General features: G+C 47.6%; 1 protein-coding gene across 3 annotated transcripts; it reads right to left on the bottom strand.

Moving 5' to 3' along the window:
- Positions 1-1531: 1531 nt before the first annotated feature.
- Positions 1532-23001, bottom strand: LOC140428077 (transcription elongation factor A N-terminal and central domain-containing protein). Of its 3 annotated transcripts, none has more exons than XM_072514101.1 (3): positions 22871-23001; positions 10798-10888; positions 1532-2750 (listed from the first exon to the last, which is right to left on the bottom strand). In XM_072514101.1, exons 1-3 carry the CDS (start codon positions 22997-22999, stop codon positions 1660-1662), a joined length of 1311 nt encoding a protein of 436 aa, XP_072370202.1. In that variant the 5' UTR covers positions 23000-23001; the 3' UTR covers positions 1532-1659. The 3 variants fall into 3 exon arrangements, with proteins under 3 accessions (XP_072370202.1, XP_072370201.1, XP_072370203.1); XM_072514100.1 differs by having other exon boundaries at positions 10774-10888; positions 22871-22999; XM_072514102.1 differs by lacking the exon at positions 10798-10888 and having other exon boundaries at positions 22871-22956.
- Between the last annotated feature and the right edge of the window lie 3379 nt (positions 23002-26380).

Here is a 26380-nt window from a genome sequence, read left to right as displayed (position 1 = left end):
TAACTTGCCAATAAAGAGAATTTCTGGCAAACCTCCTCATCCCCTAACATAAATACACATCAGCCTTTTTTGCCCTACCTGGCATGTCAAACATCGTACAAGACTTTAAAACCATAGCACCCTTTCCTATTGGACTGTAGACTCCATCACAAAGCACCAGTCAGTGCACATGCTATTTGATTAGAGTTAAGTCCAAACCATTCACTCTCAACCCACTCTTTCATCAGCCTATACTTCCCTTGGTTGACTACATGTGCCTTGTTTACCTACTTTGACGCTTCTTGTAGGTGCCAATTTCGAGCTAGATTGGTTGCTCATGTTGTACAAAAGGCTCATCAGACTGAGGTAACCCTTATTCTTTGGAAGTTTACTGTTAACTCCTACATTCTTCTGGTGTATCGTTGTGAGAGGGTGCCTGTAGGCCTGACATTTTAAAAAATTATTTTCATGAGGTGAGGGCGTCACTGGTTGCTGCTAGATCAATGTTTTTATTGCTCATCTCTAATTACCCCTGCGAAGATGGTGGTAATCCATAATTTTGAACTGCTGCAGGCAGTGTGATGTAGGTACATGCACAGTGCTGTTTGGAAGGGAGTTTCAGGATTTTGAGAGTGAAGGAATGGTAATATATTTCCAAGTCCGGTTGGGCTGTGGCTTGGAGGGGAACTTGCAAGTGGAGGTGTTCCCATGCATCTGTTGCCCTTGTCCTCTTAGATGGTAGAGGACTAGGGTTGTGCAAGTGCTGTCACTTAGTAAGTGCCGCTTGAGAGTACTGTTGATGACCCATTCCATCACTTTGCTGGACGGGAGAACTTAGGCCTGATCTGTTGGTTGGGGGATCACTTAACCCTGTCTATTGCATGCTGCTTTCACTGTTTGGCATGCAACTGTTATCCTGAGAGGCAACAGTACCATACAGCTGCAACTCCTGGGTGGATTGGTCCTATTCATCCTCCACGGAACAGTGTCACCCCTCTTGCTGTAATGGGTCTGCAGGAAAGTAGGGTAGAAACCAAGGGCAGATAAACATCACCTCGTTGCGATTAATGAGACAGAGATGTGGGTGGAAGGTTGTGGCTGTGCAGTACTCACAGAGATGCCTAGGTAACAATACAGGAAAACTGGTGCCAGCATTATGACACTGCGCTTGTAATGATTAGAGTTGAGTGTCTACCCGTGATCTTCTCAAAACGAACATTGGAGAAGCCCTCTCCAAGGGGCTGCATGTGGTGGACATTTTGTCCTGCAAAACAATTAGCTGAGGAAGGCTACCTGTGGAGGAATGCAAGTTCCCTGCAATATCAGCCAATGAACGTTTTACTATACACCAGGAGCTATTGTGACAACAGCCATAGCAACTCTCCAGATCTGCAGTCTGGCCAAACAATATAACATCACCCTGCAATCTTTTGTCTTCCATCAAGTTGAGTACCTACATTCAAAATTACATTTCAAGTTTATGCATTGTTCTTGCAAACATAATATATTCAAGAGTATGAAAAGATAGACAATTCACAAGAGAACAAATGCAGGCACTTAAATGCTCCCTAGGCAATTTTAAGAACATTTATTGGTTATTCAGTACCTAGTGCAAAGCTATTGGCAGACACAGATAGTCACTAGATGTTGGATAGGAAATAAGTAAGTCCTTTGTCACATCTAAACAGAAATCCAGCCACTGTTATACCATTTTTCTCCACATTCATTGCAAATGACAAAAGTCATCATCTGTTCATCAGGATTTCCATAGCACACCCAACCTGGGATAAAAAGTGTGCCTCTGGCAATTGCTGTCACCGTACAGTTAAATCTTTCGCACCGTCTGCACCTGATTTTGTTTGTCTTTGTTCCTTCCAGACTATGGGGTAGCTGATGGTCCTGAAGTCCAGAGGTGGTGTACGATGCTCTTTGCTGTTTCAGCTCCTCATTTGCCATATCCATCACTGACATTTCAGCAAACATCTGCGGAGTTACCTCCCCTGATAATATCTTCTGTCTTAAATGGGGATTTTTAGGGTTCTTTAAATTTGCAATTTTACTTCGAATGCAAGCTTTGTACCTTTTATCATTTTTCAGATGTAACGTGTGTATAAATTGCTCAATTTCCTTAGCAATACTCTTCCACATTTCAACCACTGTGTCATCAGCTAACTCTGAACCAATTAGGGCTTGGAAAAGAAGTTCCACACACTTGGCCCGTACAGCCTGGGTACTGAGCACATGCTGTGTTTTAGGAGCTACACCATTGCTTGATGAAAGTTGTTTTTCATTGCGTGTTTCTTCAAGCATCTCATCTGTGGGGAGATTGTGGATGATCTCATTTCCCTTCATTATCTGGGAGGTCTCTAATTGTTGCACATGGATTTCGCATGTAGAATCAGTTCCATCTGCCTCTTTTCCAGTCTTTACTATCCCTTCATTGATTTTATTTGACTTCTCACTCTTTTCTTTGCTGGAAGTACAGAGTCTGTCATCTTGACCTTTTTCCTGGAAATAGTTGTTCTTGTAAAGCTTTTTCCACACAGACAATAGATTCCGTGCCTTCCTCCTGGTATCTGCATCAGGACAAGTCTTTAAAACTCTGTAAACAGCTCGAACAAGGTCAGTCTCCTGCAGGATTTCAGGGGTGACTGGAAGTCCCTTAAAATCATTCAAAAGGTACTTTATCTCCTGGATGCTGTTTGCTGAAAGAAGTTTATCAATCTGATGAGCTCTATAGATCACCTCTTTCAGATCATTCATTTTCATACCTGGCAAATATCAAACAGGGAGGCATCATTATTTATTGTGTTCGATATGAAACATATACTACATAAATTCCCAAATTAAAATCAGTACCACACCTGAATGGCTTCAAATACAAGATTTGTTTACTGACTAAAAAATCAAAGGGGAATATGAGATAAGAGAACAGATTGGCTCAGAATGCACTGGAGCAGGGCATCTGGGGACCCGGTGAACGACAAAACCAATAGTTTTAGCTCCTTAGCCAATTAAGTTTAAACAATAAAGAAAGAAACAGAGTGAATAATACAGAAAGAAACAGGTGAAAAAGATGCAGAGAGAGAAATAGGAAGAGAGAAAATGTTTGGGGTAAGGGATTGAGAAGCAAGGAAGGAAAGTTTAATTTATTACCTACAGGTGAGGTGCCACAGTTTCAGTTGCTCTTTTCTGGGCTTCCAAAGTTGAGTGGCGTGTCAGGACTATAAGCCAATTCCTTAAGGCGGTCCTTTTGCCATTAAATAGCAGCCCCAAATTTTTGCGGCATGTTAATTCATATTTACCAGCATTGACTTGACACTCATTGAAGGTTGACAGCGGAAGTCTGTTTTTTTATGAGTTTGTTAATGCAGCAGCACAAATTATCCAACAATTGCCGTGATTCGCAATTCACACTATATCTCTTCCATCTTGGATTTTATTTTTACACGCAAGTAACAGCTTACATATTGAGCTCAACGTTATTTTTCTGGGGACTTCCGGTGGCGGCCATGGAGTGAGTGGCCGCACATTTGGCAGCTCCTGCTCAAGGCAGTTTCTTTTGGTCCTTTTCCCTGTTTTTTGGGCGGATGTTTTGGTGGAAAAATGTGTAGAGGTGGTAAGGCAGCACGGTGGCGCAGTGGATTAGCCCTGTTACCTAACGGCGCTGAGGTCCCAGGTTCGATCCCGGCTCTGGGTCACTGTCCATGTGGAGTTTGCACATTCTCCCCGTGCTTGCGTGGGTTTCGCCCCCACAACCCAAAGATGTGCAGGGTAGGTAGATTGGCCACGCTAAATTGCCCCTCAATTGGAAAAAAATTAATTGGGTACTCTAAATTAAAAATAAAAGAGGTGATCGAGGGACGTTAAGACACCACTGGTGGTGCTGGTGGATGGATCCATGGACTAGAAATGGGTCAAGAAGGAGCTGTTAGAACAAGAAATTCTTTGTGCGCCACAAGTGAAGATGGCGGAGGGTAAAGGTCCTGTCCTGCCCGCCCAACGTTCAACAGAGCAGCTGGTGGACTTCATAAATGAGAAGTTCACCCAGCAGGAGGGAAGCCCACGAGGAACTAGTCAAGGTGGTGGAACAACTAAAAGCTGGAAATGATCGGGTGAACAGAGGCTGGAATCCCAGGGCCTGGCTATTCGGAAGGTGGAGGAGGGGTTGGGGGAGCACAAGGAGCAGCTTACCTCGTTAGCGGCCGAGATCAGGATGATGCGGGAGACCCAGAAGCGGCTAAAGGAGAAGGTGGAGGATCTGGAGAACCTCTACCAGAGGCAAAACCTAAGAATCGTGGGCATCGAGGGAGCGGACGCTGGCTCATATGTAGCCAAGATGTTGGAGAAGTTGATGGGGAAGGGGGCCATGAACTGACCCCTGGAGGTCGACTGGGTGCATAGGGCACTGATGAGGAAGCCACAGGCGAACAAGCAGCCGAGGCGATGGTGGCGCGGCTCCACCGAGTCCTCGACAAGGAGAAAATATTGCAGTGGGCAAGGCAGACGAGGAGGTGCACTTGGGAAGGTAATGAACGCCGGTTGTACCAGGACTCGGGCACGGAACTAGCGAAGAGGAGACCCGGGTTCAACGTAGTCAAGGCTGCCCTAAGAAGGGGGTGATGTTCAGGATACTGTACCCGACCCGCCTTTGGATGACTCGCAAGAGCTGTGAACATGTTTTTGGGACACCAGAGGAGCCAATGGAGTTTTTAAGGGACTGGCAGGAGGAGGAGGACATTGAACTGTGGAGGAGGCGTGTGGAGATGTTGTTTTTTTCTGTACCTTTTTTGTTTTTGTTGCCTTTTGTTTGTTTATTATGGGAAAACCTCTCTTTTTATGAGGAGTCTTGTTGGGTTCTGTGGCAGGGTACTTGGAAAACTTGGAGGGTGAGTGCACCTTTTTCTTATTTCATTGTTGTTTTTGACATGGAGGTGTGCGAGCAGGGGGCGTAGGGAATTCAGTGGGGGGTAGGAGGTTTGGCACCATGGGCGGGGGCTGCCAGGCTAGCTGGGCGGGCTAGTTAATGAGAGTACAGTGGGGGGGGGGGTGAGCAGGTGGTTAGTGTAACAGAGGAGGATGGGGTTGTTGTTTTGATTGGGGGAGGGTGCTGCTGATAAAGGTGTGGTTCCTGCGACGCAGCAGGAAGGGAGGTGGTGATGGTGTACATCCGAGGGTAGGCCTGGAGGGTTATGTGACACGGGCCGGCCCAAGAAGTGATATGGCTGATTGGCAGAATGGGCGGGGGGCGTTGGTCACATGGATCGTGAGAGGGGCCAGTCAAACGGTTGCATTTGTTTGCGCACTTGAGAAGCTTGAAGGCAGACGTGGCCTTTTTGCAAGAAATGGGCTTGAAGATCGGGAACCAGATGAGACTAAGGAAAGAGTGGATAGGGCAAGTCTTTCATTCGGGATTAGATATGAAGACGTAGTGGGTGGTGGTGCTGATAAACAAATGGGTGATGTTTGAGGTGTTAATATTGTGGTAGATTCAGGAGGGGGTTTGGGATGGTGAGCGGGAAGCTGGAGGTGAGGCCAGTGGTCTTGGTGGACGTCTATGCCCCAAACTGGGATGATGTGGAGTTCATGAGGCGGGTGCTGGGGAAGATACCGGGCCTGGACTCGCACCAGTTATTCATGGGATGGGACTTTAACACAGTCATTGATCCAGGTTTGGACCGGTCGAGCCAAAGTCGGGAGGTTGTCGGCAGTGGTGGAGGAGCTGAAGGTGTTCATGGAGCGCAAGGGGGGGCGGTAGATCCGTGGAGGTTTGGGAGGTCGAGAGCGAAGGAGTTCTCGTACTTCTGCCATTTGCACAGGGTCTACTTGCGGATTGATTATTTTGTAGTGGACAAGATGCTGGTGGCGGGGTTTATTGATTCGGGGTAGTCGGCGATCGTGGTTTAGGACCACGCACTGCACTGCATTGCAAGTGGATCAGGGGGGGGACCCAGCGCCTGCAGTGGAGATTGGATGTAGACCCGTTAGCGGATGAGGAAGTGTGCGAGCGGGTGAGGGCCACCGTTCGGGGGTATATGGAACTGAACGATACAGGTGAGGTGTCGGCCACCACGCTATGGGAGGTGTTTAAGGAAGTGGTCAGGGGGGGGGTTTATATCGATCTGGGCGCACAAGGAAAAGGTGGAGCGAGCAGAGATGGCAAGCCTGGTGGATGAGATTCTGCGGGTGGACAGGAGATATTCGGAGGCCCCGGAGGCAGGATTGTTGAAGGAGAGATGGAAGCTCTGGATGGAGTTTGGACTGATGTCCAGAGGGAAGGCAGCAGAGCAGTTCCAGAGGGCCAGAGAGGCAGTGTATAAGTACGGGGAGAAGGCTAGTAGGATGCTGGACTACCAACTCAGCAAGCAGGTGGCGGCGAGGGAGATCGGAAGGGTGAAGGACAGGAGGGGAAGGGTGGTGGTGGGGGTTAATGGGGTTTTTGAGGAGATTTAGAGGAGGCTCTACGAATCGAAGTCCCCGGCCAAGGGGAGGGAATGTTGCAGTTCCTGGATGGGTTGGAGTTCCCCAGGGCGGAGGAGGACTTGGTTGGGGGGGCTAGGGGCCCCCCCATTGGACTGTTTGAGGTGCTGGAGGGCATGGGGCGATGCAGGCAGGGAAGGTCCCGGGCCCGGACAGGTTCCGTGTAGAATTTTATAAGAGGTTTGCTGGTGATCTGGGGTCCCTGCTGGTGAGGGCATATAATGAGGCGAGGGATAAGGGGGATCTGCCCTCTGCATTATTGCAGGCATCCCTATCCCTAATATTAAAGAAGGATAAAGATCCGGAGCAGTGTGGGTCCTACCGCCCGATTTTGTTGTTAAATGTGGAGGCCAAATTGTTGGCAAAGATCTTTGCATTGTGGATTGAGGACTGTGTGCTGGGGATTATAGGGGAAGACCACACGCGGTTCGTAAAGGGGAGGCAACTGTCGCCAAATGTCAGGAGATTACGAAATGTGGTAATGATGCCCCCGGAGGGACAGGATCTGGAAGTGGCATTGCTATGGATGCGGAGAAGTGGGTCAAATGTTTTTGCACTGTATCTTATGTTATCCTGTGTAATAGGAGGAGGGTGTGTAAAATACAGACACTGTTTCTAAAGCACAAAACTGGCCATTTGGCCTAAATGATCACTCGATTGGGTGGAGTGGGAGTATCTGTGGGAAGTGTTCGGACAGTTTGGGTTCGGTAAGTGATTTGTAGACTGGGTTCGATTGGTGTATAGGGCACCGGTAGCGAGCATATGGACAAACCGAGTGAACTCAGGGCACTTCGGGCTACACTGTGGGACAAGGCAGGGGTGCCCACTCTCCCCATTGCTCTTTGCCCTGGCAATAGAGCCATTGGGAATGGGGCTTAGAGCATCAAGGAGTTGGAAAGGGATTGAGCACAGAGGACCCACTGGGTGGCATCGAGGAAATTATAGGTATTTTAGAGGAGTTTGGCTGGTTTTCCGGATATAAACTAAACATGGGGAAGAGTGAGGTTTTCCCAATCGAGGCCAGGGGCCAGGAGAGGTGGTTGAGTGAGCTGCTATTTAAAGTGGTAGGGGCGAGCTTCAGGTATTTGGGTACCATGTAGCGCAGGGGTGGAAACAACTTCACATATTGAATCTGGCATGGTTGGTGGAACGGTAAGGGGGGATTCCAAGAGATGGGATGTGCTGTCGCTATCACTGGTGGGGCGGGTGCAGACAGTGAAAACAGCGGTGCTGCCGAGGCTCTTATTTGTCTTTCAGAACCACCCAATCTTCGTCCCAAAATCATTCTTCCGGAAAGTTAATTTGTTGATCTCGGGATTTGTGTGGGCGGGGGGGGGGGGGGGGGCTGGCCTTGCCAGACATAATGAATTATTATTGGGCAGCAAACATCGCTGAGGTTAGAAAGTAGGTAGTGGGGGAGGGGTCGGCGTGGGGTCGGATCGATGCAGCTTCTTGTAGGGCTACGGGTTTAGGGGCATTGTTGACGGTGCCTCTGCCGTTCCCGCTGGCCAGGTACCCCATGAGCCTGGTGGTGGTGACAGTCCTGCGGGTGTGGGGACAGTGGCGGCAGCTTTTGAGGTTGGAAGGTGCTTGGATGTGGGCAGCGATTTGCGGTAACCATAGATTTGCACCGGGAATGGTTGGTTGTGGGGTTTCAGGGGTGGCGATGGGCAGGGATTGGGCAGTTTGGAGATCTGTTTGTGGGGGGCAGCTTTTCGAGTTTAGAGGAATTGGAGGAGGAATATGAGCTGCTCAGAGGGAACGGGTTCCGCTATTTGCAGGTACAGGACTATGTGAGGAAGCAGGTGCCGTTTTCTCAATCTGTCGCACCCAGGACTACAGGATAAGGTGGTGTCGAAAGAGGGTGTGGGTGGGGGAGGGCAAGCTGTCCGAGATTTACAAGCAGTTAATGGACTGGGAGGGAGCTCCGACAGGAGAACTCAAGAGGAAATGGGAGGTGGCTCTGAGGAGGGTGAATGCATCTTCATCGTGCACGAGGCTTAGCCTTATCCAGTTTAAGATAGTTCACAGGGCGCAAATGATGGTGGCCAGGATGAGTAGGTGTTTTGAGGGGGTAAAGGACAGGTGTGCACTGTGTGCGGGGAGGCCCGCAAACCATGTCCACATGTTTTGTCCAAAGCTGAAGGGGTTCTGGCAGGGGCTCGTGGACGTAATGCCCAAGGTGCTGAAGGTGAAGATGGCCCTGAGTCCAGAAGTGGCGATATTTGGTATGTCGGGAGACCCGCTAGTCCAGGGGGCAAGAGAGGCCAACATTTTGGCCTTTTCCTCCCTGGAAGGATTTTGCGGGTGTGGAGGGATTCGGGGCCACCGAAGCCAGGGCTGTGGATGAGCGACCTGGCGGATTTCATAAAGTTGGAGAAAATCAAGCTCGCATTAAGATGGTCAGTTAATGGGTTTGCCCAGAGATGAAAGCCGTTCATCGACTTTTTTTTTTAAGAGGTTTAAGTCATTTTATTTTGCTCACATTAATCTCCCAGTTGATTAATGGGCTTTATTTTTTTCTGATATGTTTTAAAGGATACTTCAGAAAGGGTTTGTAAACTTTACATTGCCATAGATCATTTAGGCCAAATGGCCAGTTTTGTGCTTTAGAAACAGTGTCTGTATTTTACACACCCTCCTCCTATTACACAGGATAACATAAGATACAGTGCAAAAACATTTGACCCAACCATTTGAAACCGGTGTGTATACTTCCTCCATTCTTTCTTATTGTATTCTTTTTATAAAAATATTTTTTATTTTCCTCCTTTTTCACATTTTCTCCCAAATTTACACCCAACAATAAACAATAATCAGTAATGAATGTAATGTCAATCCCCATATCAATAACAACGATCCCATCCTCGCACCAAACCCAAAACATTAGCCCGCATGTTCACATAAACAAATGACAAAAAGGAATCAGGAATTACCCATAGTCACTATTAACACAGACAGTCCCCCTCCCCCCAACCCCTCCCAGCCCCCAACTCACCTAATGTTCGATGTGATCTAATTCTCGAAAGTGCATAATGAATAATGCCCATGAATTGTAGAACCCCTCCATCCTTCCCCTCAGTTCAAATTGGACCTTTTCAAGCGTCAAGAAATCCAGCAGGTCCCCCTGCCACACCAGGGCACAGGGTGGAGAGGTTGATCTCCACCCTAACAGGGTCCGCCTTCGGGCGATCGACAAGGCGAAGGCTACAACATCTGCCTCTGCACCCGTTTCCAACCCCAGCTGATCCGACACCCTGAATATGACCTCCCGAGGGCCAGGGTCCAGTTTCACGTGCATCACTTTAGAGATTACCCTAAACACCTCCTTCCAATAATCCTCCAGCTTTGGACAGGCCCAAAACATATGAATGTGGTTTGCGGGCCCTCACCCCACAACGTTCACACACATCTTGTACCCCCAAAAAGAGCCGGCTCATCCTCGCCCTTGTAAGGTGTGCTCTATACGCCACCTTCAGCTGTATCAGCCCCAACCTTGCACACGAGGTGGAGGCGTTCATCCTCCAGAGCACCTCACACCAGTTCATCGACTTCTCCAAGGATAATTGGGTGTCAGGGTTAAAATAGGAAAGGTGAGGGTAGCACGGTGGTGCAGTGGTTAGCATTGCTGCCTCTTGGCGCCGAGGTCCCAGGTTCGATCCCGGCTCTGGGTCACTGTCCGTGTGGAGTTTGCACATTCTCCTTGTGTTTGCGTGGGTTTCGACCCCACAACCCAAAGATGTGCAGGGTAGGTGGATTGGCCACACTAAAATTGCCCCTAATGGAAGAAATGAATTGGGTACTCTTAAATTTATATTACAAAATGAAAAACAAAAATGGGAAAGATAGGTCAAGAGGAGGGGGATGGCAGGGAGGTCGGAGTGTTCGGGTAGTTATTTATTTTGCATGAGATTTCTGTTTGTTCTTACTCCTGTGATGGTTTGTGTTTAATGTTTATATAAATGCCTTAAGAGAAGTAGGTTTAAAAACGTTATTATTCTGGTACCTCCTGGGTCAATTTGAGGTGAGGAAAGCTAAGGTGGCGTATGAGGATTTTTCTTTTTTAAGCAAAAAGGATGGAAAAGGAATTAATAAGTATTTCACAAGTACATCATTATTGCAAGATTTTTTAAAAGAGAGCTGGGACCTCAAAGGTTTTTCAATTTGTAGATGATGAACAAAAAATACTTTGCATGTGTTTTGACGGAAGAGAAAGGTGGCGAAAGGGAGGTGAAATTTTGGATGATTGTATCAACAGATTATAACATCATTGACATCCTCAAAAAAGCAAAAAGCCTCACGCTGATAACTTACCAGCATGAAAAGTAAATTTCTCACCATGAACCGTTAAATGCAGCTGGCAAGTTCCTGGTGTTAACTGGCTAATTTGGAAGAGTTGCTGAAAGGCGAACACGTGCTGACCCTCGTGCTGATTGACAGTGGGGGAGAAAAGAAAAATAAGCTGGTGAATCCTGTGGTGTGATTATAAGCTGAACAAATAATAACACTGAAACAAGAACAAAAAATGCTGGACAATCTCAGCAGGTCTGGCAGCATCTGTGGCGAGAGAAGGGAGCTAATGTTTTGAGTCTGGATGACTCTGTCAAAGATGAAGAGAGCTGGAAATAGGGTCAGATTTATACTGTTGTGGGGGGGGGGGGGGCCTGGAGCAGTGGGGCTGATAAGAGGGCCAGCGATTGACAAAGATGTCGTGGGCAGAAAGACAAAGGGAATATAAATGGGGATGATTAAGGTTAAGGACAGTGACACATAAAGAGATTAGAATGCGTTAATGGCATAACAAAGGTAAGCAGTGTGTCAAAGGGCAACTGGGAACAGATTGCCCTAGTGGGGTGGGATGAGGTGGGGGGGATAATGGTGAGGGAAAAACAGATCGATGGAAATAATGAAAATAAATTGATAGAAATATATGTAATAGCACTGATAGAGTTGCAACAAAGATTTCCTGTCTTCCTTCTAATCAGAAACCATTTATGGTTATTTGGGAGCTAGGAGATGGGGCTTGGGATTTTAGTTCCCTGCATTAACCTTATGAAATTGATGGGGAGGGTACAGCCTCTCAAACACGTCAACATAGCACCAAATAAATAAAGAACATAGTTTGTTCAATTTTCCACCTTTTAACCCCCAACAAACAATCCCTGAAACATGGACAGAAATGGCCTCCTACGCACGTATACCCCTCCTTCTGAATCCCTAGAGACGAACTGTATCTTCTCCAGCCTAGGATATTCATACAAATCCCCCAACAAAGCCGGTGGCGCTGCCAATCTCCAGTTCAGTAGTATCTGTCGCCGGGCAATCAGAGAGGCAAAGGCCGTGACCCCAATCCCCTTCCCCTCCTGCAACCCTAGTGCCTCCGACTCCTGAAAAATCGCCACCAGTGGGTCCATCATCATCCTGACCTGCACAACTCTCAACAGACTCTCAAACACCGCCTCCCAAAAGCTACCCAACTTTGCACACCCCCAAAACTGCTTTGCCGACCTCCTCCCACACATCTTCTGATCCAGGGAAGAACCCACTCATATGGCCTTATATACCGCCTTAAACTGTTTAAGGCTCATCCTCGCACAGGAGGAGGTTGAGTTGATTCAGTGCATCATCTCACTCCAAACTCCCCACCCCATCTCAATTCCCAACTCTTCCTCCCACTTTCGCTTGATCCCATCCACTAGGACCAACCCCTTCTCTCCCAACCATCCATAAATATCTCCAATCCTCCCTTCCTTCCACTCATCTGGGACCAACAGCTTATAGTCCGGCAGCCGAGGAAACCACGGCAGCTCTTCTGTGCAAAATCCTGCACCTGCTAATATCTACACTCACTCTCTCTCTTGCACTTACTCCAACCCCGCAAAGTAGCCCTCAACAAACAGGTCCCTAACCTGCTCTATCCATTTCTCCCGTCATATCCCATCCATCCCTCAGTGCAAACTTATGTTTCCCACATAATGAACGTCAATACTGACATATTGCCTAATTTAAAGTGCCTCCTCAGCTGATTCCTGATCTTAACTGAAGACTCCACTACTGGGCTACTCGTATACTTCCCCGAGGAAAACGGCATTGGGGACGTCGCCAGAGCTCTCAAGCGCAACCCCCGACAAGATTCCTCGAACAACTGGACCCTGTCCGACCCTCCTTCCCCTCACTATCGTCTCATCTTCTCGGCATTCGCTGCCCTATGATAATGCAGCAGGTTATGGAGTACCAGCTCCTCCTCCTGCCTCCTTCTTTCCATTAGGGCCCTACTAACCCTTGGTGTCTTGCTTGCCCAAACAAACTCCGAGGTCAGTTTGTCCACCCTTCGGAAGGAAAATTGGGAGGGATTAAAAAATAAACGAGAACATTGGCAGCACATTCATCTTTACCACCTGTACCCTCCCATCAATTTCAAATGCAGGGTACCCTATCTTTTGAATACCCCCTCATCCACTCTAACAGACCCATCAAGTTCCACTTATGCATGGTTGCCCAGTCATGTGCCACCTGAATCCCGAGATACCAAAAATCTAACCCCAGCTACCTTCAACGGCAGGGCATCCAAATTCGCACTCCGACCCAGAGCGTTTACCGGGAAGATCTCACTTTTCCTGACATTCACTTTATACCCGGAAAAGATGCCAAATTTCCCCAACAAGTCTATAATTCTCCCCATACTTTCCAGTGGATTTACCACATACAACAATAAATCATTGGCTTGCAAAGACATCCTATGCCCCCCCCACCTCACAATCCCCTGTCACTCATTCGAAGCTCAGAGCACACTCGCAAACAACAATGATGACAATGGGCATCCTCGCCTTGTCCCCCTATACAACCCAAAATACCCCGAATTTATCTTGTTCATTCTCACAATAGCTGTACCCAAGCCACGAACTTTTGCCCAAACCCAAAGTTCCCAAGGACTTCAAACAGGTGAAAAATGAAAATGAAAATCGCTTATTGTCACAAGTCGGCTTCAAATGAAGTTACTATGAAAAGCCTCTAGTCGCCACATTCCGGCGCCTGTTCGGGGCGGCTGGTACGGGAATTGAACCGTGCTGCTGGCCTGCCTTGATCTGCTTTAAAAGCCAGCTATTTAGCCCAGTGTGCTAAACCAGCCCCAGGTACCGCCAGTTCCACGCATTATCGACAAATAAAAAATTTCAGCCATTCTCTCTTAGTGCAAGAATTCTATACAGTTCACTGACAATCATAATTAACTATAAACTATATTACAGAAAATAAATGATTAAAAATCAATGGATGGCACATTGAAAAATATGCTGTTCTTATGATAGAAACAAAATACTGTGAATGCTGGAATTCTGAAATAAAAACAGAAAATTTTGGAAAAATGCAGCAGGTCTGGCAGCTTCACGTCTCAAATGTGTATGACTCTCTTCAGAGCGAAAGGGAGGGAGAAATGTGATGGATTTTATACTGTTTCAGAGGAGCTGGAACAGGTGGAGCAAACTAGGTCAGGGATAGGTGGGAGCTAGGAGAGATTTGACAAAGATGTAATGGTCACAAGACAAAGGATGTGTTAATGGTAGTGTTAAAAACTAAAGAAGATGCTGATGGTGGCACCAAGGTAAGGTGTGTTAATATCAGCAAGAAGTCTTACAACACCAGGTTACCGTCCAACAGGTTTGTTTCAAACACTAGCTTTCGGAGCACTGCTCCTTCCTCAGGTGAATGAAGAGGTATGTTCCACAAACATTTAAAAAGACAAAGTCAAAGATGCAAGACAATGCTTAGAATGCGAGCATTTGCAGGTAATTAAGTATTTACATATCCAGAAATAGGGGTAACCCCAGGTTAAAGAGGTGTGAATTGTCTCAAGCCAGGATAGTTGGTCGGATTTCACAAGCCCAGGCCAGATGGTGGGGGGTGAATGTAATGCGACATGAATCCCAGGTCCCGGTTGAGGCCGCACTCATGTGTGCGGAACTTGGCTATCAGTTTCTGCTCGGCGATTCTGCGTTGTCGTGCGTCCTGAAGGCCGCCTTGGAGAACGCTTACCCGGAGATCAGAGGCTGAATGCCCTTGACTGCTGAAGTGTTCCCCGACTGGAAGGAAACATTCCTGCCTGGTGATTGTCGCGCGATCTCCGTTCATTCGTTGTCGCAGCGTCTGCATGGTCTGGCCAATGTACCACGCTTCGCGACATCCTTTCCTGCAGCGTATGAGGTAGACAACGTTGGCCGAGTCGCACGAGTATGTACCGCGTACCTGGTGGGTGGTGTTCTCACGTGTAATGGTGGTATCCATGTCGATAATCTGGCACGTCTTGCAGAGATTGCTATGGCAGGGTTGTGTGGTGTCGTGGTCGCTGTTCTGAAGGCTGGGTAGTTTGCTGCAAACAATGGTTTGTTTGAGGTTGCGCGGTTGTTTGAAGGCAGGTAGTGGGGATGACCTTGGCAAGACGTTCATCTTCATCGCTGACGTGTTGAAGGCTGCGAAGAAGATGTCGTAGTTTCTCCGCTCCGGTACCGACAGAGTACTCGTCGCCATCCAGTACTTTCCCGGAGCGGAGAAACTACGACATCTTCTTTGCAGCCTTCAACACGTCATCGATGAAGATGAACATCTTGCCAAGGTCATCCCCACACCCCACTACTTGCCTTCAAACAACTGCGCAACCTCAAACAAACCATTGTTTGCAGGAAACTACCCAGCCTGCAGAACAGCGACCACGACACCACACAACCCTGCCATAGCAATCTCTGCAAGACGTGCCAGATTATCGACATGGATACCACCATTACACGTGAGAACACCACCCACCAGGTACGCGGTACATACTCGTGCGACTCGGCCAACGTTGTCTACCTCATACGCTGCAGGAAAGGATGTCCCGAAGCGTGGTACATTGGCGAGACCATACAGACGCTGCGACAACGAATGAACGGACATTGCGCGACAATCACCAGGCAGGAATGTTCCCTTCCAGTTGGGGAACACTTCAGCAGTCAAGGGCATTCAGCCTCTGATCTCCGGGTAAGCGTTCTCCAAGGCGGCCTTCAGGACGCACGACAACGCAGAATCGCCGAGCAGAAACTTATAGCCAAGTTCCGCACACATGAGTGCGGCCTCAACCGGGACCTGGGATTCATGTCGCATTACATTCACCTCCCACCATCTGGCCTGCAAAATCCTACCAACTGTCCTGGCTTGAGACAATTCACACCTCTTTAACCTGGGGTTACCCCTATCTCTGGATATGTAAACACTTAATTAACTGCAAATGCTCGCATTCTAAGCATTGTCTTGCATCTTTGGCTTTGTCTATATACATGTTTCTGGAACCTACCTCTTCATTCACCTGAGGAAGGAGCAGTGCTCCGAAAGCTAGTGTTTGAAACAAACCTGTTGGACTTTAACCTGGTGTTGTAAGACTTCTTACTGTGCTCACCCCAGTCCAACACCGGCATCTCCACATCATGTTAATATCAGAACAAGGGGTAGGCAGCACACTGTGAAAGCAAGTCTTGAGTGACAGATGGTGAGTTAAAACGGCAAGTGGCAGGAAAGTCGGGGCCATGCTTGCGGACTGCCATTTGAACTCACCCTTGTGCTCCCATGTTCACATCCTTGGCCTGCAGCAATGTTAATGAAGCTCAATGCAAACTGGAGGAACAGCACCTGATCTTCGGGTTAAACACCTTAAAGCCTTTTGAACTTAACATTGAGTTCAACAACTTCAGATCATCAACTCTCTCCTCTATTTTGACCCTCTTTAAAACCTAACAACCCCCGCCCCCTCCTCCCTCATAATAGTCTTTTTATTATTGTCACAAGTAGGCTTACATTAACACTGCAATGAAGTTACTGCGAAAATCTCCATGTCGCCACATTCCGGCGCCTGTTCGGGTACACAGAGGGCGAATTCAGAATGTCCAAATTACTGAATAGCACATCTTTCGGGACTTGTGGGAGGAAACCGGAGCACCCGGAAGAAACCCATGCAGACACGGGGAGAGCATGCAGACTCCGCACAGACAGTGGCCCAAGCCGGGAATCGAACCTCGGACCCTGGCGCTGTGAAGCAACAGTGCTAAGCACTGTGCTACCAGGACCATCTGACACATTTTCTCAAGTTTTGCTTTTAAAGAGCGCTGGCCTTTATTCTGCAATTAACACATTCTGCTATCTTACCTTTATGACACTTTCAGCACCTTCTTTAATCTTTCCGTTAATCAACACTCCCTTTGCCTTGCACCCATGACATCTTTGTCAAGTCTCTCCTGAGTTCCCACCTTTCCCTGACAGTCTATTTTGTTCCACCCCCTCTTAAACAGGATAAAATCTATCACATTTATCCCTCTCTTTAGCTCTGAAGAAGTCATACAGATTTAAAACATTAACTGTTTCTCTCTCCACAGATGCTGCCAGACCTGCTGAGTTTTCCCAGCATTTGCTGTTTTATTATGTTACCTTTTTATTTCCCCAAGGATATACACCTGACTCATTGACCCCACTCCCTTTGGTGATGTTGGAAAACAAAGGGCCAGCTTCTATATATACACGTTGATCATAATCAGTTCTCTCTTCAGCTCCTTTCTTAACCCCTCTACTACCTCTGTGCTGTTAGACCATTCGTCCAACATCCAGTAGTAGACGAGCTCCAATTTTATCCAGCTCAACACTGTCAAGGACCCACTGTCTCCCGCTAATACTAGAACAATTTACATTTATATAACCCCCTTAACGTAGTAAAACATCCTAGGATGCTTCATGGGGGGCCCTTATCAAACAAAAGTTGATGTCAAGTCACATAAGGCGATGTTAGGACAGGTGGCCAAAGATTTGGTCAAAGTGGTCGATTTTTGAGGAGCATCTTAAAGGAGGACAGAGAGTGAGCAATGTTTATGGAGGGAATTCCAGAGCTTAGATCTAGAGAACTGAAGGCAAAGCCATCAATGATGGAGTGGTCAAAATCCACGCAGGAAACCAAAATATAAACTTGGTACGCGAATCACTAATTTCACCCTTTTTCTGACCACTGTTTCAGGTTGAACCAGGCTGCTTACAATGCCAGTGTTGCGTTTGACCCTCTCCATCACAAAGATTGCTTGCTTATTCCTCCATCACACAGCTCCTGCCCAGTTGCTGCTGCTCCAATGCTTCCGACTTAAAATTCTCACCTTCATGTTTAAATCCCTTCATGGCTTTGTTGCCCCTCCCCCTAATTCTGTAGCTTTCTACAACTCTTCCACCTCCATCAATACCCTATTCCAGAATTTTCTAGTCCCCCTTACTCTGGCCTTTGTGTTTCCTTCTTTTCCCATATCCCACCACTGAGAACTGGGCCTTCGGACACCTAACTCTCACACCCTGGAATTCCCAATCTAAACTCTCCTGCTTCTCTACCTCTCGCTAAACCTTTAAGACCCTTCTTAACATTTAGCTCTTTGACCGAGCATTGGTTACTCCTCCTAATAGCTTCATCTTTGACTTAGTCTCCATTCAATCGGATTCTGCCTCTGAAGCATCTTGAGAAATGTTTCTCAGATAAAGATGCCACATAAATGCTCGGAGTTGTTCTTGACTTTACCAGTCTTGTGTTTAGAATAATTTATAACAGTAAGTGATGTCTAAAGATGTGACGAACTATAAATTCCAATTGTTACGAAGTTTCTATCAACATACTTGAGAGTTTTAGGATCGCCTCACTCCTTTGAACAATATACTTTGTTCAAAGTATAATGATATATTATATATTATAATATATTATTTCAGGATATATTATATCAAGCATATTGAAGCTCCCTCCAATGGCCTTGGTTATAACAACAATGTCAACAAATGCTCCAGAATCATCTTAACAGCTAACCATAGGCTGGATGCTGCAAATGTCCTCAGTGGTCCATTCTAGGGACAGGGAATCCTCTTGATTGCCATACAATCACTTATACTGCAAAGTATAAATACAGACTCCAGTGAAATTGGGCTTGGCTATGACTCCATTTATGGTGAGCAACCTGTCTTCTCGGCTCACAAATGAAGACCTGGATGAGGTAATGAAGGGTGGCTGACACCCCCAGAATTACACCCTGGCAAGATTCAGATCTGACATCAAAGTAACATAGAAGATTAAAGGAAGAAAAATGGCATCACATTAACCTCTGTGAAATACATTTTTACAAAATGTTTTCGGAGTTTTACCTTAATTTTAGTCAAACTGTAACTAAAATTAATAATTTGCGCCCCAGTGACTTAATGATAGCTGCGCTGTCTCACTGCATCTCAGTGCTGTGGAAACCTTCACAAATGCACATTGTAAAGTCCTTCTGCAAGGCATGTTACTGGGGCAACAATGACCCCTGAAGTTAAACACAAAACAACTGATCTTTTGAACAATATTCTGCCTTGTGGCAGCTGTTGATGGTCGGCCTTCTGCACTATTAGAATCAGATGGCGGCATTAACCACATGATGCCCCATTTATCTCCCACCCGCTGGTCATGAAGAGAATCAACCCCAACCAACATCAGCACAACAGCCAGGACCCCTAGCCACCCAAACACCACTGATCAAAGAAACTTCTTCAAACTCCTGAATATATTGAATTCAATGAAACCAGTGATGTTAGGAAATCTGGATGTATCATTGCACATCTCTCACAAGCAAAAACAATTTGTACTTATATACCATGATTAATGTCCCAAGGCACTTCACATGAGCAGAATAAAACAAAATCGGATACCAAGCCCCAGATGGAAACATAAAGGCAGATAATTTAAAATCTTGGTCAACCTGGTAGGTTTTAAGGAGTGTTTTAAAGGAGTGAAATGAATTAGGCAGCTAGAGAGGCTTAGAGTGTGAACTCCAGTGCCAAAGGCAGCTGAAGGCATGGCCAACAATGATGGAGCCATGAAAGTCTGGGATGGTTAAGGGGGCGAGTATTGGGGCAGAACGGGTATCCCTGAGGTTTGACGGTGGGATCATGTTGGAAACGGCAGAAAATATTCTGTTGAATGAGGAAGCTACCGGGGTGGAAGGCAAGCACATGAGAGTCCAACCACAGGAAATGGAATGGCTGTGGAAATGGAAGAAAATTTAAGAATTTCATGTGTGGAAGGTGGCATCATCAGAGCAGATACAACAAGGAAAGAGAAACTAAGGTAAAATAATGGAGATTCCCTGGAACTGGGATAGGAATAGGTATAATTCAGGTTATTCTGTGAATAAGTAGGCTTATAATTTACATAATTAAAATCAAATGTATCCAGGAAGGGAAAGGAACGGTCGGGGTAAAGGTATGGGATACCTAGAAATTGAAGCACAGTTAATTTAAAAAATATGGCTCCAGTTGAGGGCTGGATACAGCTTTGACAGTGTCATCAATTCAATGAAAAAAAGTGATCAAAGAATTTTAGATTGCAGCTGGCAGTCTGGATGCATAGTACCGACTGCTAAAGCCATAGTTTGGACAGAGATGAGAAAACATTTTCAAAATAAGGCACACTTAAAACTCAACAGTTGAAAACAACTTTGTTACTTGTAAGCAAAAACTGCATTACATTTTGGAACTCACTCATGCAATCCACTATAATTACCATCCCAACATCAGATAAAATGCAAAGTAGAGTCCAGAAGATAGGTTAAGGGCGAATAAGAATGTATAAATGGAATGTCATTTTGCAGCAAAGAGCATCATTGGAATTGTGTAGCTCAGGGTTTGTCAAACTGTGGGTCGCAACCCATGGGCAGGTGTCAGGACAGTCGTGGAGCGATTGGTCACGGCATTCCTGATCGTGGGAGAAGTGCCCAACGGCCGCCACCGGCTTTTAAATTGAGAATGACGGCCGCGACCGTCTTTTAAATGAAACGATGCAGTCTCCCAGAAGGAAGAGACAGCAGAAAGCAGGTCCCGCGCCCACCACATACACTGTCATGTAGGTCCGTGCATCTGGTGAGAAATCACAGAGGAGAGATGCCTCCCTTTTCTAGCTGTGAGCAAGCAAGGTAACAGGTCGGCATGGGTTGTGAAGTTCGGCCGGCGTGGGTCACGTAGGTCGGCTGGTTGGTAAAAGTGGGACCCGGTAAATTAAGTTTGGGAAACACTGGTTTAGCTCTGTGATGAATGTTGAAATTTCAGATATATTGTATTATAGATATTTGGTGAAGTAATTGTTAAAAGCCTGGGTTAGAGTGTATTTGACTGCATCAGTCATGCTTTTAAGAGAATCTTGGTTTGAAAGACAACAAAGGTTTTAGGAGCCAGAGGTGCAATTAACCATCGGAAAAAACTTTCGCTAATACAATTTTGTTTTGATTAAGAGGCTCCCTGGGGCGTTAACTAGTTCTAAGCTTCGTGAGATGTTGCCATTGTTGGGTGGAGCTAAGGCATCAGGGTGGAGCTACGGCATCAGGGCTTTTTGAGAAAGCATTTTTCAGTTTCAGTTCTGATTCTGTCTGAAGCTGAGACCAAGTGTAGCCACATAAAATGGCTGATTCCCGATTAGAATGGTCAAACCCCGATTTAAAATGGCGAACGAAAGAGGCTGATGGGAAAATCAGCCAACAGGACTCAAACGGACAGCTGCAGGTAAAACAGTGCATTCGCCTCTGGGGAAGTCAGCCCAGACCGATACCTGCAGCCATCAACATCACAACACCCCAGCCATCTGCATATTAATCATCCATGCCCAGGAACAATTGCTACAAATTGGCAATTGAAAGCCGACCCAGACCTTTCGGCGCCAGCAGGGGCTGACACAAAGAAAGGTAAACGACCACCCCCCGATCAAGGAATCGCCCCATTATTGGAGCATATCGAACCAAGTGATTGGGACCAAGTCCAATCACTTGGAACCAGGTACGAGGTCCGCCCCGAGAGGCGGGAAGAACCTGGGGACTATAAGAATAGGGGCCAAGTTCAACTCGACCCTTCTCTTCCTGCTCGCAACCTTCGAGACCCTTCTACAAGAAACTGTAAGTGTTACTCCAGCGATCGCTACCAGATAGGCGCTCCTGACTACCGACTTGTACCAGCAGGCTCAGAACCAATTCGAAAGACCATTTGTTTCCCTGACCTGGTGGGCCATTTCCAAAGTTAAGTATTGGCCTTTAGTGGTAGGTAGTAGTCTAGAAGTAGAATTATTGTATAAGTATTAATTGCTGTATATAATAAATGAGCGTTGACTTAACTCTTACTAAGCGGTGTGGTGCATTATTAATCATTACTTGGACTTGAACCACGTGGCGGTGTCAGAAAGATACCTGGCGACTTATGAGCAATGGTCACAGAATAAGAATAAAGTAAACTAAGGCTAAAACGAGCAACACAAGTAAGACAGTTTGTTCTCCCTGTAGGTTAGTTAAGAGATTAACTGTATTTAAAGCAGTGCAGACTTGTCTGAAGACATAGGGAGCTGAAATAAGCCAATTGAAACAGCCTTTGAAGACATACAGCCAAAGTTTCTTCATAGATCTGACTGAAGTCAGATCTGTTCTGTAAAGCAGTGTCAAGATGGTCTCTTTCTCAAAGAATAACTCTGTAAAGCAAGTATTCTTCTGGGCCATTGGTATTTAATGTGGATTGAGAGATGAGATGGTTTATTTTCTTGTTCTTTAAGTGGGAATAAAGATAGCAATTGAGGGTATTGTATTTACTGTATTAATTAGCATAGTTTAAGGGCTAATTGTAATCTATTGTTGGATGTGATGTTAAAGATTTTAATACTGTGTTAATAATAAAGTTTGTTTTAATATACCATATCCCTATTTCTTTGTGCAATCACTCCTGGAGTGAAGTATCCTTCCCTCAGTGTTACAAAATTAAAATAAAATAATGGGGGTTTGGTCCAGTATCCTAGCCACTGTTGGGTCTCGTCGGGGATTGTAATAAGCTCAATGAAGTTGGTTGCGTTTGTAGTTTCAAAGAGGCAACACCACGAAAAACAGTTCTGAAAACTCTCTTCTGTTGTCTTGAAAAGTAACACAATAAAGATGATGGAATCATCTGGTCCTACTTACCTATGAACAAAATGAAAAAGATACTGAGGTGTAGGTTATTAATTTCTTCTATATTCACACTTATTCCCTCCTCCTTTATTTACCAATTTCCCTGCAAAAACGTTACAATGATAAATGATGAAAACAGGATCCAATTAAAATGAAGGTTGAACCTGGTCCATTTGGTCAGCACCTGGAGCACAACCATCCGGCCTGCAGGTGGCGGTGCAGCAACAACACCACATCCACAGGTGGACTAAACCCGCCAGAGCCGGCTCAGAGAGGGCCGGGGCCGGGCCTAGCGCAACGCGCCCTGACTTGGGGTCAAGCTCAGAACGCAGCAGTTGAGAAACAGCCGGCCGGCACCGCCGGTATAAAATCTGACTCTGTTAATTTGTCTGGGCGATCTTTCGTCAGAGAAAACAAACCAGGTTACAAACCAGCTGGTGTCGCAGCCTCCACACCAGAGAAACAGCCGATCCCCTCGGGCTCCGGTTTGGAGATATATCCTCCCCTCCAGCGGGTGGCGCTGCAGAACGGAGCAAGGAGTGAAAAACGTCAACCTCCATCAGCGCAGACAGAGCAAACTGCACCCCAAACCCCAGACAGAGCAAACTGCACCCCAAACCCCAGACAGTGCAAACTGGACCCCAAACCCCAGACAGAGCAAACTGCACCCCAAACCCCAGACAGAACAAACTGCACCCCAAACCCCGAGAGAGCAAACTGGACCCCAAACCCCAGACAGAACAAACTGCACCCCAAACCCCAGACAGAGCAAACTGCACCCCAAACCCCAGACAGAGCAAACTGCGCCCCAAACCCCGAGAGAGCAAACGGCACCCCAAACCCCAGACAGAGCAAACTGCACCCCAAACCCCAGACAGAACAAACTGCACCCCAAACCCCAGACAGAGCAAACTGCACCCCAAACCCCAGACAGAACAAACTGCACCCCAAACCCCAGACAGAACAAACTGGACCCCACACCCCAGACAGAACAAACTGGACCCCACACCCCAGACAGAACAAACTGAACCCCAAACACCAGAGAGAGCAAACAGCACCCCAAACCCCAGACAGCAAACTGCACCCCAAACCCCGAGTGAGCAAACTGCACCCCAAACCCCAGACAGAGCAAACTGCACCCCAAACCCCAGACAGAGCATACTGCACCCCAAACCCCAGACAGAACAAACTGGACCCCACACCCCAGACAGAACAAACTGGACCCCACACCCCAGACAGAACAAACTGCACCCCAAACCCCAGACAGAACAAACTGGACCCCAAACCCCAGAGAGAGCAAACTGCACCACAAACCCCAAACAGCAAACTGGACCCCCAAACCCAGAGAGAGCAAACTGGACCCCAAACCCCAGACAGAACAAACAGCACCCCAAACCCCAGAGAGAGCAAACTGGACCCCAAACCCCAGACAGAACAAACTGCACCCCAAACCCCATACAGAGCAAACTGCACCCGAAACCCCAGACAGAACAAACTGGACCACAAACCCCAGAGAGAGCAAACTGCACCCCAAACCCCAGAGAGACCAAACTGGATCCCAAACCCCAGAGAGAGGAAACTGCACCCCATACCCCAGACAGAGCAAACTGCACCCCAGACAGAGCAAGCTGCACCCCAAACCCCAGAAGATCAAACTGGACCCCAAACCCCAGACAGAGCAAACTGTACCCCAAACCCTAGACAGCAAACTGGACACCAAACCCCAGACAGCAAACTGGACCCCAAACCCCAGACAGAGCAAACTGGACCCCAAACCCCAGACAGAGCAAACTGTACCCAACCCCTAGACAGCAAACTGGACACCAAACCCCAGACAGAGCAAACTGGACACCAAACCCCAGACAGAGCAAACTGTACCCCAACCCCTAGACAGCAAACTGGACCCCAAACCCCAGACAGCAAACTGGACCCCAAACCGCAGACAGCAAACTGGACCCCAAACCCCAGACAGAGCAAACTGGACCCCAAACCCCAGAGATAGCAAACTGTACCCCATACCCCAGACACAGCAAACTGGACCCCAAGCCCCAGAGAGATCAAACTGTACCCCAAACCCCGACAGCAAACTGGACCCCAAACGCCAGACAGAGCAAACTGGACCCCAAACCCCACACAGAACAAACTGGACCCCAAACCCCAGGCAGAGCAAACTGGCCCCCAAACCCCAGAGAGAGCAAACTGGACCCCAAACCCCAGAGAGAGCAAACTGGACCCCAAACCCCAGAGAGAGCAAACTGGACCCCAAACCCCAGAGAGAGCAAACTGGACCCCAAACCCCAGACAGAACAAACTGGACCCCAAACCCCAGACAGAACAAACTGCACCCCAAACCCCAGAGAGAGCAAACTGCACCCCAAACCCCAGACAGAACAAACTGCACCCCAAACCCCGAGAGAGCAAACTGCACCCCAAACCCCGAGAGACCAAACTGCACCCCAAACCCCGAGAGAGCAAACTGCACCCCAAACCCCAGACAGCTCAAACTGCACCCCAAACCCCAGACAAAGCAAACTGCACCCCAAACCCCAGACAGAACAAACTGGACCCCAAACCCCAGAGAGACCAAACTGGATCCCAAACCACAGAGAGGAAACTGCACCCCACACCCCAGACAGAGCAAACTGCACCCCAAACCCCAGACAGAGCAAACTGCATCCCAAACCACAGAAGATCAAACTGGACCCCAAGCCCCAGACCAAGCAAACTGGACCCCAAACCCCAGAGATAGCAAACTGTACCCCAGACAGAGCAAACTGTACCCCAACCCCTAGACTGCAAACTGGACACCAAACCCCAGACAGCAAACTAGACCCCAAACCCCAGACAGCAAACTGGACCCCAAACCCCAGACAGAGCAAACTGGACCCCAAACCCCAGACAGAGCAAACTGGACCCCAACCCCTAGACTGCAAACTAGACCCCAAACCCCAGACAGCAAACTGGACCCCAAACCCCAGACAGAGCAAACTGGACCCCAAACCCCAGACAGAGCAAACTGTACCCAACCCCTAGACAGCAAACTGGACACCAAACCCCAGACAGCAAACTGGACCCCAAACCCCAGACAGAGCAAACTGTACCCCAAACCCCAGACAGAGCAAACTGTACCCCAACCCCTAGACAGCAAACTGGACACCAAACCCCAGACAGCAAACTGGACCCCAAACCCCAGACAGCAAACTGGACCCCAAACCCCAGACAGAGCAAACTGGACCCCAAATGCCAGAGATAGCAAACTGTACCCCAAACCCCAGACAGAACAAACTGCACCCCAAACCCCGAGAGAGCAAACTGCAGCCCAAACCCCGAGAGAGCAAACTGCACCCCAAACCCCGAGAGAGCAAACTGCACCCCAAACCCCAGACAGCTCAAACTGCACCCCAAACCCCAGACAGAGCAAACTGCACCCCAAACCCCAGACAGAACAAACTGGACCCCAAACCCCAGAGAGACCAAGCTGGATTCCAAACCACAGAGAGAGGAAACTGCACCCCATACCCCAGACAGACCAAACTGCACCCCAAACCCCAGACAGAGCAAACTGCATCCCAAACCCCAGAAGATCAAACTGGACCCCAAACCCCAGACAGCAAACTGGACCCCAAACCCCAGACAGAGCAAACTGGACCCCAAACCCCAGAGATAGCAAGCTGTACCCCAAACCCCAGACAGAGCAAACTGTACCCCAACCCCTAGACAGCAAACTGGACACCAAACCTCAGACAGCAAACTAGACCCCAAACCCCAGACAGCAAACTGGACCCCAAACCCCAGACAGAGCAAACTGGACCCCAAACCCCAGACAGAGAATACTGTACCCTACCCCTAGACAGCAAACTGGACACCAAACCCCAGACAGCAAACTGGACCCCAAATGCCAGAGATAGCAAACTGTACCCCAAACCCCAGACAGAACAAAC

Source organism: Scyliorhinus torazame, chromosome 8 (assembly GCF_047496885.1).
Source record: "Scyliorhinus torazame isolate Kashiwa2021f chromosome 8, sScyTor2.1, whole genome shotgun sequence".
Taxonomy (NCBI): Eukaryota; Metazoa; Chordata; class Chondrichthyes; order Carcharhiniformes; family Scyliorhinidae; genus Scyliorhinus; species Scyliorhinus torazame.
This window is presented reverse-complemented; position numbering and strand designations above follow the sequence as displayed.

Bases quoted from the DNA above. Each gene is read 5' to 3' on its own strand.
- LOC140428077 (XM_072514100.1), bottom strand. From the start codon at position 22,999: ATGGAGGTTGACGTTTTTCACTCCTTGCTCCGTTCTGCAGCGCCACCC. The intron at 10,889-22,870 runs GTTTGTAACCTG...ACTGTCAATCAG, and splicing joins GGAGGCTGCGACACCAGCTG to CACGAGGGTCAGCACGTGTT. The intron at 2,751-10,773 runs GTAAGTTATCAG...GATATTTGCCAG, and splicing joins GAAATTTACTTTTCATGCTG to GTATGAAAATGAATGATCTG.